This window comes from Bacillus rossius, chromosome 10 (assembly GCF_032445375.1).
Source record: "Bacillus rossius redtenbacheri isolate Brsri chromosome 10, Brsri_v3, whole genome shotgun sequence".
NCBI classification, from domain to species: Eukaryota; Metazoa; Arthropoda; class Insecta; order Phasmatodea; family Bacillidae; genus Bacillus; species Bacillus rossius.
The window spans coordinates 14383402-14396654 of NC_086337.1; the positions used below are offsets into that span (position 1 = coordinate 14383402).

The following is a 13253-nucleotide window of genomic DNA, read 5'->3' on the forward strand; positions in this document are numbered from 1 at the left end:
TCAAATGATATACAATGCAAACATGTTATCACGTTCAGTTTCTGCAATCTGATTTACGGCAAGTAATTTGATAGATTAAACATCATTAATGAAATGCCTTCAATACAGAACACACTGGAGGTTCACAATTCTGTTCACAATTGTAACAAACATAGCGACGAGAAACCTGTAAAGAGTCTTACAGTTGTCTGAGACACTATTCTTTATTCCCGCTACCGCAACACAGGGCACGCCTCCCTCCTGCCCGTAATAGTTACCGCTTTCCGTTATGCTCTGATGAATCCTCTCCTCGACTTGCCTTACCGCCTGTAATTAAGTTTCACTTCTATAAATAAATTGTGAACTCATTATCTTGCCCTACGTTCGACATAGGCTAAAACAATTGGGAAGAGGGGAAATCTGAACGAGTATATCAGTACTCGCCAGTGATGTGTAAACATCTAATATCTGTAACGAGCCAATGCATGTGTTCTCATGTTGCAAATGAACTGATTATACGATACTCGGACACGAAATTTAACGTAGAGTTATTTAGAATAATGCCGAGCGTGATAAATGTACGCAAATAATTCGTTTTAAGAAAAAAAATTTAAACCTTTTCCCCCTTTTAAAACCTAACTATAATTCTGTTAAATAAGATGTTTTTATTAATTTCTCACGGCAAGCTGAACAACAGAGGTACCGAACGCGTTGCATGTAAATGCATCAACGTTGAATAGAGCGGAATTATCATCACCTGCGTTTTTGAGGTTGTACTTCTTAGATTCGTTGAGGGTGAAATATTAGTATGCACCAGAAATGCAACGAAATAAGCGCGCATTACACAGCGGAAATTTAACAAGTTGAAAATACACGCAGAAACTGCTACAGCAAAGGGCTGCAGTCGTTAATGTCGGACCCAAGTGTAGCAACATGCATTCGTATATATTGACTTTTGCGAACACCGGGGGATGTACTAAGCTTGTATGTGTGTTTTAGTAAACTTAATGGTAGTGAAACCATCCTAGAATACATTTTATAATCTTGAAAGGAAAATTGTGTTGGAACAAACATGGCGTCAAAAATATTTAAGATTTTTTTGTTTTCTATAGCAATACAAACGTGACGCTATATTTGAAGTATTATTTAAACTAAAAGTTACAGTCCAATAGATTCATTAAAAAATTAACATTAAACATTTTATACCACATATTATAACACTTAGTGTATGTTTTTGTTTAAACGACATAAATCAGACTTAAATACTTCCTACAAAAAAAACTAACCTTGCTGAGCTGATTCAACATTTAATTTTAACAGAGCTAAATTTTATCACAAAATTATTTTATTCAACGTGGCGTTTAATGATTGCAGGCTAACAATTTCTTGTGTGTCTACAGTATGACGAACGCTACATTATCTCTACATTTCAGTTTTAACTAAGGGTTGTTAAAATTGTAATGCATATTTTTTTAAAGTTTTTATTATTTCTTTTAATTACTTTAAATTATAAGAAAGTACTAAAGAATTGTTTTTTATTATAAAGTTCTGTTGTTTAATACCAATGCGTGGTGTAAATTCTGCGTGGTTCACGAAAGCAGTTTATACGGATGAATCACGCGGATCATCCATACTTTCAAGATTTCTGAGACTTCCATAGATGGCAGCACCAAGTATTAGACATTTCCGTTTCGATAGATTTCCGATCCATTCACAAAATTACTTCTAATACAACTAACCTTAGACACTTCATGTCATAATTCAGAGTCGTTAAAAGAATAAATGACAACTTAAAAAAACAAATCATTACAATTTTAACAATCCTTAGTTACCATTGAAATGTAGAGTTCGTCATATTGCATAATCACAACAAATTGAAATAATACTTATATTCGACGCCATACTGAATAAATAAATTTCTTTATTAGAATTTACTGATAAATCTTAAATTTTGAATCAGCTCAATAAGTAAATAAGCTCCCCGCGCATCGTCCTGCCTCGGCGCCGTTATCTATCGCTGAGCGGCCTTGGGAATTCCGCGGGCCGCCGCGCGGAGTGGAGTGAATGAGCACCACCCTTCTCGACTGTTCGGGCGTCGGGTCGGCCCGGGATGACCCGACTCGTCACAGTCGCACTCGTCGGTTCGAGAAAGGCGCTCAGGTACTTACGCAGCGACGCCGTCCTCTGCGACAGTTTATGGCGACAGAGTTCCGCGACGGGCGCCGCGTGAGTCCCGCGACGAGTTCAGCGACAGTTCCACGACAGTTCTGGAGTTCCGAGAGTTCCGCGAGAGTAGCGCGACGCGGAGCGACGGGATCGTGAGTGCGACTGAGTGGCGCGAGGCTGTGTGTGTGGACAGGCGCGAGGTGAGGGGCGAACCACTGTTGAGCCTAGTTCCAGAGAGGAGTGCGAACTGTGGAACTTGACAGACATTGAGTGACTTGAGAATAAACATTTTTAAATCCAGTGATTTGTGATCGGACATTTTTAAGTACAGTTATTTATTATTAACGTAAATATTAGTAATTAATAAAACTGTGAAAAAAATTAATTCGGCTATCCCTTATGAACCCAGTTCTCCCCAAATTATCAATCGTAAAATATTTAAATTTAAAAATTGTGTTCTTAATATTTTTCCCGGTATAGTTGGGTTCCGCACCTCTAGATAACATAAGTATAATACAATTTTAGTTATTTGTAAAACTTAATAAATATTGAAGGAAAATAACCAAGCCATCGCTTTCATTTAATTTTAATATTTTTTTTTAATTATCAATTAAAAGGATTTTTTTTATTTAATTTCACCGAACGTCGTTGTCCTCAACACTGCCGAGATTTCCAAAACCCAATCAAAATTTAAAATTTAAAAAATATATATAATTATCCAGAAGCATCAGTAGAATATTCAAAAACAAAGCCGCTTCATTTTCCCATGTTCGTATTGCTCTTGTACACCACAAGGCTACATCCATATGATATATACCAATCGTTTCATACCTTCAATGGATAAATGCGTGTGACGTGAGTACTAGACCAAAAAACCGCGGTAATTCCAATGACAACACTTGGCTCAATGGAACTTGATCAAATTTCCATTCTCGTTTAAACTGCTGTTAAAGTAAATACAGCCAAAACTTATGAATTATTTTAAGTACTACATTTAAAAATTGTAATATACGGCGCGCGCGATACTACAAAAGTAATAAATATATTTGAATTAATGAATGCAAATAAAAGTAAATTTTTCAATTAAAAAGTAGATTTCATTTCACTCCTTTGTATCCATACAAAGTAGTGATAATTCAATAAAAAATGATTCAATTTTATTCATAAAAGTATGCAGAGGTAGATTTTATCATACAAAAAATAGAAAAATTAAAAAAAAATTATTCCTCAAAGAATATAATATTTTTAATACCTCAATGGTTTGGTTGCAAAAACCTATTACGGCTCAGTCTCAGGCCGAATAAGATATTTCATTTTCTTCTGGACCAATCATTTCATCAATGTTTTGTTATTACGTCACGTTAAACTATCGTCCTTAAACCGACTTTACAGACAACCAATTTTTTAGTGTTAGTATCAGCTATGTTATCAAGTTTTCATTTGACATGACGAAGAAGTTGGAAACAATTTATTAAATTTTTAAATTAATATTCGTATTTGATGACATATTTCTAGAGACCGGAAAAATTTGCGAATTCATTTCGCGATAAGCTAAATTATAAATAGTTATAACTCAGTCCTGCCTCTGCTATTGGCTCACAACTCACCTGGATGACTCTGGGCCAATGAGAAACGCCCGACCAAAGCTTTATCGAATCACAGGCTGCTACGTTGGGACGCCTCACAAGACAGCCAGCCAATGAGTGGGTGACATTTGACCGAGTGTACGTAGAACTATGGAGTTCATCCTGGAGGTCATTGAACCCGCGAATTTTACCGGTCCCTACATATTTCGCATATGTTTTAACTCTTCTAGATATACATTAACCAGTGCGAATAATTATTTTGAGCGTTATTTGTTAGCTTGCATACTAGTTTGTTACAAAAATAACTTACTTTCGTTTTAACTAATTTCAAAAATCTGCTTCTGAGTTCTCTCTTATAGTACCATCTTCTTTAAAATAAAATAAAAATTAAGTTTGCACATAACTTCATTACTTAATTTTTCGGAAGGCTTTGGTACTGAGACTATGTACCACAATTCCACGCACTCTAGGGGTATGTAACTCACCTACTGGCTGCACTGCGGTTATTGAGGTACAAAATAAAGTCCTAAAAAAACATTTTTCAAGTAGTTCTAATTATTTTTTGCAAAAGTTATTATTTTAAATATTACTTACAGTGTATATAATAGTTTAATCACTTGGTTTCTTTCTGTAAGTTCTGAATAGGACAGATGAAAATAAACAATAACACCAGTAGCAGTCCTATGGCAAGGGTTATGGGGGCGAACCACCCCTAATCGGTTCAAGTTTTTTTGTAAATGTATACTGTTTTAAATTATTAGTGCTACTGTACTATGTATTTTAAAAAAAAGTACAATCTAAAAAAAAGATAAAACCAATTTTTCAAGACGTCGATAATGTGTAAAATTCTCTCTCTTTTTAAACTGCTAACTCCCCACTTAACCCCATCCGAAATCCTCCGGGCATGCGCCCTCCCTGAAATTCGAAGGTGGGTCCGCAATGAATAACACTAGCATACATTCCTCTAGAAATAAGCATACATTCTTCTAGATGCCGACCTCCGTAGCGTAGTCGGATGCACACCGGCTTACGGTGCGAGGGGTCCTGGGTTCAAGTCCCGAGTAAACCATGGCTGTAAAATTAAATGCCGATATTTGATTACCTACGAATTGAAATTGATAATTACACTGAAACTAATTGACCCTTTGGCCGTTTAGCGTCAAGCTGGAGGCTACATATAATGTAAAAAAAAAAAAATATTCTAGAAATAAGCACACGCGCTCCATCATATGGAACCGCTTCGAAGTGCGGGTGTGCGACTGTGAATATGTACTACTTGAACACAGCCTTCGTCGACAGCAAACTATTCCTGAAAACATCCATATTGTGCCATTCAGGACCGTTGATACATGCTTATTTTGAGGGGAAAAAAAGTGTAGCCTCGTGATTTTGATTCCTGCATTCCTCTAGTATTAATTATATTAGGTATGTAGTAGTTTAAGTATTAACATTAATAAATCTAGTAACATACCTATATATAAACTAATAAGAACCATTATTTTAAAAGATAAAGGTATCAAAATTAAATAAACAAAAGGAAACATTAATCTCAATATACAACCACCAATAAAATAATCATACCACCTAATATAATTAAAATAGTTTGATAACTACACGTATGTCTTCCTAGGGATGGAAATAATTTCCATCAACTCAGAAAAATGTGAGTTTTAGCGGGTTTTAAAATGGTTTGTATAAATTACTAAAAGAAGGGGGGAAACGTAATTAACTTCAGATCATTAGAACTGTTGAAAATAGATAATAGTATTTAACTTTTTGAAAATCCTTTTTACTTACTCTTTATTTACCATAATATGATTTATAAAGTAAAAAATACCGCATGCAGCATATATAAACAGGTAACTGGTAACACACACAAGCTTGTTATAGTGCGTGTTAAATTTCCTGAACACATACTGCAATTATAAAGAAGACACGCCATTTGACGTAGGCTACCAAATTAATTAAAAATATTAATACATTTTCCGATTACATCATGAATCGTGCGCGAAACATTGAAAGAGATTTAAAAATTATTCTAGATTGCACAAACGAAAGGAAACCTTGAATTACTAGTGTTTCGTATTCGTTTTACACTGCGGTTTCGACAAATATATCTCGTAAACATTAAAAGTGAATATCCGTTTAAACATAACAATTTTTTTTTTTTTTGTTAAATTCAAAAGCCTACAGCTATCCAAATATGTGTAATGCTCGTAAAACGTATTATGTAGGTCAATTACGTATAGTGCAATAATTAAATACAAAAATTAAGTAACGCGTATTTAATGTACAGGATCTCCACGCAGGAAGTTCAATAAACTGGCATGACCTAATTCTAAAACAGAATAAACACTTGTCGGGCACATGTAGGGTAGTTTTACTCACCTCCGTTTCTCCTTCACTGGTTTTGTTTTTGTATCCATGTTATTTAACGCAGACACTTTAATTCACTAACACGAAATATAAAATAAGCATCTGTAGTCACACACGTCTGAAGAAATTTTTCACCATCACAAATAATATTATTATTACAAATCAAAACTTCCTCCTCGCTAATAAAAACACTTCCAATCACAAATCTCGCACGATAACTCACGACAAGTGAAGGGTGCTGAGACGTCGACGACTTCAATGCACTCTATAGTCAGGATAGTAAACAACTCACAAGGTATCATGGCGACCAATATTATTTCGAAAAAACAATTTACTTATTTTGGGTATTGCCAAGCGATTATTACACAAATAAACTTAACGTTAAATAAATCAAAGGGATGGCCACATATATATGATTATGTAGTAAGTGTGTACAGCAGTTTTTCTTGACCTTATTGATACGCCATATTGGTAGGACGCCCAAAACTTTGGCTGAAGTGAAGTTTTTTGTTGAATCAGATTTAAATGATATTTCTTCATGAAATAGACTGTTTTTGTCAACTTTTTTTGACGCAGGAGATACCAGTACATTCTTTCTAACAATAATATGACGTTATCAATATTTGGGGCTTAATAATATAGCGATAACGAAGTTAAAAATTCGCTTTTACTATGTCACAGCATACCATCTCCTGACAATTTCTAAAGACCCTGTAACACATTCAAATATTTGTCATATTTGACATAGAGTTGGAGGGGCAGTATTAGATGGAAAATAGCTCACAATTTTCTCCAACAAATAAATTTGGCAGGGAACCTATTCTTGAGAATACTTACCATTAAGCATGACTGAAATCCGATATAAATTTGCTAAAACCTATTCTTAAACACTCAATAGCGGAATTATGTGTTGGATTTACGTCACAAACTGACGGAATTATTTTGTCGCCTACTTTACTAGTGGGAGTTTTGAGTTTTCTGTTATTCGGAATTTTGGTTTGTAGAAAATGAAGGCTGTTGTGGTTCTGAAATACATTAAAATCGTGTGATGATTAGTTAAGTTAGGTTAGATACGTTTAAATTATGTAAATTATTTCGGATGACTAGTTATATTACATTAAATACAAAATAAACCAGGAATAACTTATTCACCTTGTTAATATTAGGTACCTATGTGATGTATTTTCAGAAAATATACACCGGGTGATACTGTACGTAGGCATATCACCAAGTCGTCGGTTATTTTAATAAAATTGAATTTAATCCTAAACGAAACAAAAACATCATTTATATAGACTCATATGTGATGTCTTTAAAAATATGTACAATTACAACATTTAAAAATTACATCACGAGTACCATTTCAACCTTTAAATTTCGTATGTTCGTGACAAATAGCTTGTAATTGTAATTTAATGTCTAAGTATATTAAATTGATTTCCGGGATTGGGAATGTCTAAAGTATCATAAATATTATCGAAAGTTATATTTGTAATTTTCATTACTTTAAATTTTACCTACAGACTTGAAAAATGTGGAAATTTTTGCGTGTAGAAATTTGATATGTTTTTGTTGCATTTATTGATAAGTACTACTAAATAGTTTCCGAAGAACATAAATAGTTTTTTAACGTTAAATATTTAAAAAAAAAGTGTTATATTTTAATCGGATCAGAAATAGACTGGTAATAAGCTTATCTACGATATGAACAATTATTAATTTATTCGTACAAAATACTACAACTATTCCGGAACTGAAATGCACTCGAAATAAGTCCAGTTATATATGGATTTCACTAAATTACAATTGATTTATGAAGATAAAGGTTGACGTCGTCCGACCAAAGGCCACCCTAAAGTCCGACCTGCAACCGCCAGTATCCGACCCCGCTAACGGAACGCACCCCTAGCCATGGCCCACCCAAGTCAGGCGAGCACCGCGAAGCATACCCTAATCAACCAGACACCACGATTCCTGTACATTATAAATTCAACGTAAATTAATGATAACATCACTTTTATTTTTAAAAAAAACGTGCAAAGGAAGTGCAACGTAGGAGTGCCCGGGTCACTCACGTGTGGATTTTTATTAATACATTTGTGAGTGCTCTCCTTGCGGCGTTCACCTAAATTAAATAAAGTAGTGTGTGACTTAATTATAACCGCCCAATTTTTGTGTATCATTCGCCACTGGAGCAGTCAACAAGTGACGAACAGTCTCCAATGTGACTCACATTATTCAAATTTAATTAATGTAAACTTGTTAAATTCAATTTCCAAAACGTATCTATGTATTAGGTTAATGTTTATTATTTAATGTGTGAATTTAGAGCCACTTTCAATCTCTTATTAATATAATAATTTCCGAATAACGTAACTTTAGAAACTTTGGCGCGAGAGGATGCTGAACCCTCCCCTCGCGTAAGGGCCAGACGCCAGTACCGAGCGACTCGCGGACCGGGACGGACGTGCGTCCCACGGGGAGCCTTCAACCATTGTCTTCACAGATTTCATTCCTGGTAATTATAGTCACTCTCCAAAACCTTTTTGTAATTAACTCCCCGTATGCGCCCGGTCCTTTTACAGTGTAGGGCCTATCCCAGCCGCTTAAACGTAAACTCCCCGCACAACGCATTACGCGGAAGTGCAGCATACGGCGCGGGCCGACTCCCGCAATCACAGACGTTTGGTTAATCGCCGAAGTGCACAGGCACCGGCCACAGCGACTTAAAGTACTGTGGGTGATCTACGAGACGTTACGTCGGCGCTTCACGCGATAACTTAGCCAACCGACTACTAGTTTCAGCCCGCACGGGGCAGCCAGTAGGCCACACGTGCACTCAAACTTACTAACGAGTCAATGTCTGGGACAAGTCTAAGAGTCAGGTAGAGTCGCCGGAGTTACGGGCCTACGTAATACGTAAGGTGTAATGGTGAAGTGTTTTATTTGTCAGGTTTTAATATCTCGTGTTAGGGTTTGTTTGATAATCACCGCATTGTGTTCAAGTGTATGACCTTACCCAGGGCCGGCGCGTCCATATAGGCGAACTAGGCAACCGCCTAGGGTGCCAAGTAGCTGGGGGCGGCGCAGCACGACACATAGGTAACAGCTGATATAATATGTTTAACGATTATTGAAACTAGATGAAAATGGATTTTTGTAACAGTTTAGAATATTTATATTGATATAAGTAATTATTTAAAGTCCATGGTGACCTGTTTATAATTTGTAATAAGTAAAAAGTAAAAAAAAAACACAAGCCTGCTTACATTTGATTGTTGACAAAATCTTAGGCTTACATGATGTATTTTGAGGCAAGGAAAATTTTTTTGGGGTGTCCGGCTTGGGGAAGGGGGGGTAGGCATTAAGGTTTTTAGCCTAGGGCGCCAATTTACCTTGCACCGGGCCTGACCTTACCGGGGAATAAAATCGTGAGCCACCTCTGAGAAAGTGGTCGCACGTGTGACTATTTAATTCGGGACAACCGTTACGGCCAGGATGGGCAGCACTATGTATAGGGCTGTGCCGTAGTAAATTCATCAGACATCTATCAGTATTTTAGTGTGCTCTTTCAGGCGTCCCGAGTGGCCATAACAGCTCGGGGGGCCCTACTGCGTTGAACCGCTACCTCTAGCCACAAGGCCGAACCTACCCTGAGATCCCGAACAACATTAAAATCACGTAAAATTCAATGGAGGCAGTGGCGTAGCCAGGATTTGTGTATGGGGGGTGTTAAGAAGCATGCGGCCCCCCCCCCCCCCCCGTATTAGAGCGGGGGGTCCGGGGGCCCCCCCCCGGGAAAATTTGGATTTTAAGGTGTAAAATAGTGCTATTTTAGCAGTTTTCGGTACTTAAATTTAAATATTGTAATGGTAAAAATTTTATTAATTTTAATATGAAATTTGTTTGAGTGATGAATAAGAAATTAATTAAAGATTTGGTGCTAAGGGGGGGGTTTGAACCCCTAAAACCCCCCCCTGGCTACGCCCCTGAATGGAGGTAGTGGGGACGGCGTCAACACCTGCTGTCACTCTTCACCTCAGGTGTTCACGCCCTGCTGGGTGGCGCCCCTGGCGTCATTGATGCGGTGCCTCAACCTGCTTGGTGGCGCTCCTGCCGCGCTGTTCCGGTGGCACAGACACGGTGCCTCGACCTGCCTGGTGGCACCTGAGATGTTTATGTGTCTGCTGCTGACTCATCTGCCTAGGGATCTGAAATTTCTATTCCTCCTGGAACACTACTCGCTTCCCTCAAGTTCAGAAGAAAATGCTCCTGCCTTCTACTCATCAGCGCTGAAGATTGCCACTCTTGATTATTCTATACATTTTTTGGGGGGTTTAGTTTTCTTAAATGAGGGGGGAGTTGCAGTGAACTGCATTTGTTACATATTTTCCATGCTTCTGCTATCTCCAATTTTCTGTCATTTAGTTCTGAGTGTCATCTCCCCTCCCACTTCCACCATTGTGTCTCCCTTCCCCTTGCAGACCCACTCCCCTTCTTTCTCTTGGTAGTATCTTTCCCCCATTCCTTTATCTATGGACAGCCTAAGTTTCACCCCCATAGATCGACATGCACGAACAGTTCCGAAGTACGTCGCTCGATCGGGTAACTTCGGTAGTAGAAAAGCGCGGGTTATAGCTACAGCTTTTGAACGTGAACAATGATATCGTTTTTTGATCTAGCAAGAGATAAATTGCAAAATTGTACCAAAAGTGATAAAGATAACACTATTCCGGGATATGTAGACAGTGAAATCGGTTATAACAATTTCTTTGATGCCTTAAAAAGTGCAGGTTACTCGTTCTCAGTCAGAAGTAGTGCAGCACAGGAGCAATTCAAAATATTAGATTCAATTTTCTGTAGAAGACGAAGCAAGCAACATTAAAATGTTTATCTTGCTTGCTTCAAATCCTCAACCCTTATATCTGTCAATGAAGGAAATTAATTTAGCTTTCAGCTTGGTGACCTCTAGATCATTACAAAAAAATGAAGGGCTATAAAATGCTAATGATATGACAAAATGGGTGGGTGAAGTAACGTAAGAACTCTGAGAAAACCAACTAACCACTGCAATGTTTGCTATGTTCCCCACTATCAAAAGATCCATTAATGACCCTGCTGAGAATCAAACCCAGAGCACTTAAACACAGAGACCTAATGTTTGCCTCTAATGACCACATTTATAAGACCACAAACCTAATGCTTATTACCTTTTCCACCATTAATTTAATTACCTTACCTTTACAGATCGTGAGCAGCAGGTAATGACCAGTGTACTGAATGAAGTCTTTGAGATTAAGGGCTTCTTATGTGTAGGAATGTTTGCAATTTTTGAAACAGCCCTTTTCGGAATTTTATTATTCTACTACTGTTAAAAGTCTCTTCTCTACAAATTTCCTTTGTTCTCTGTTACTAATTATTATTAATGTAGGGCATCCTCCATCCATTGCATACCTTTAGTGAACATAATAACATATTATATTTTATTATATTTTTATTCTCCTCGCTGGTTCTGTATGTTCAACTACAGCTGATTCAGTTGTGTCTTTATATTTTTAATTATTTATTTGTTTATTTATTTCCATTGTTTTCCATGGCAAACAATACAAAACTTCAATGCCGTTAATCCAAAAATTGAAAGTAAATCATATTTTGAAGGTTTGCTATCTAACAAATCATTAGGTATTTAAAAATTTATTGTAATTTTTAAATTCAAAAAAAGTTTTCTGATGTATGTTCTGAGAAAAAGAAACATTTATGGAAGCTTACTGTAACACCAAAAATGAAGTATGATGTTACTGATATCATTTGTGTTTGATTGCCGTCAGCCGCGGTCTCGTGTTCGAGTCCGGGCGCGAGTTCTAGCGGGGTGGCTGGTCTGGTTAACGTTTTATGTTCCGGGAGGGCGCCAGGCTAGCTCGGTGTCTAACCAATGGGGGTTCGTGGTTCGTTGCCCCAGCGTGGTCCGCTAGAACCGTCGGCGGTATTGCTTGGGAATTTACGTTAAAGAAGAATGCGTGGGATTGCCGTAGTAGCGACGTGCCTTTATTCAAGGGGTTGACGTCACACCATACAATTACTGAGCACAGATATGCCCCTGAGGGCTACTTGTCCGTTGCGGGGTGCAGGCCGGTATATGTTCAATGTTTCGTGGCACTGGTTTCTCGGGTAACAGTATGCAGGCCAAGTACACTTGATGCAAGAGAGGCGCGCACAGATGACGTGGCGCAAAGTTACATTAACAAAGTACACTTAATGAAAATTAGGCGCGCACAAATGACGTGGCGCAAAGTTACGTTAACAAAGTACACTTAATGAAAATTAGGCGCGCACAAATGACGTGGCGCAAAGTTACGTTAACAAAGTAAACTTAATGAAAATTAGGCGCGCACAAATGACGTGGCGCAAAGTTACGTTAACAAAGTACACTTAATGAAAATTAAGCGCGCACAAATGACGTGGCGCAAAATTACGTTAACAAAGTACCCTTAATGAAAATTAGGCGCGCACAATTGACGTGGCACACAGAGTTTGTGGGTGACTGGAGTCGGCCAGTCCCGTAAGCGATTGTTTCTACGCGGGTGCCGTGCCCACTGGGTGGTACACGCACCGCCACTAAACTTGGCGAAGTTTCCCTTGCGGGTTTGTGGTCCGCGCGAAGGCGCGTGGCCTTAAGAAAGTTCTGTGGTTTGCGGGAGACGGCCCGTGCCGTATGCTGAAGAACGACCCTGCGCACCAGGTGTGGTGCGGGGCGTCTTTACGTTTACGCGGTCGGATTAGGTCCTGAACCGTAAAAAACGGACCGGGCACGCACGGAGAGGTGAATAGATAAAGGTTTGGTTTATGCTAAATGACTATATTTACCGGACGTTACTTGCGATGAAGACAATGGTTGTGGTCTCTCCGTGGGACGTAGGTCCGTCCCGGTCCGCGAGTCGAGTAGAACTGCGGAACTGGCATGGCGTCCGGTGGTGCGTCGGCCCCTGCCGCGCCAAGCTTGACCTCATTACGTTAAAAACTAAATGACTGCGTCTGGAAGAGACTTTAAGGTCGCAAAATTCGTAATTAATTGTTTGAGGGGGAATGGGTGTGGTTCGTCTCTAGTCCACTCGGATTTAGTGTGCTTTATAATAATAATGTCTGGTT

At 38.2% G+C, this 13253-nt stretch overlaps 1 protein-coding gene across 2 annotated transcripts in view; it reads right to left on the reverse strand.

Moving 5' to 3' along the window:
• The window catches only part of LOC134535793 (hypoxia-inducible factor 1-alpha), a 554432-nt gene extending 548063 nt beyond the window's left edge, over positions 1 to 6369 (reverse strand). Inside the window, exon 1 of one of the 2 annotated variants that reach the window (XM_063375069.1) lies at positions 6120 to 6369. In XM_063375069.1, the coding sequence (XP_063231139.1) occupies positions 6120 to 6157 (38 nt within the window). In that variant the 5' untranslated portion in view covers positions 6158 to 6369. The remainder of the gene's footprint in view (positions 1 to 6119) is intronic. The other variant, XM_063375070.1, reaches the window with a different exon arrangement.
• Positions 6370 to 13253: the final 6884 nt, after the last annotated feature.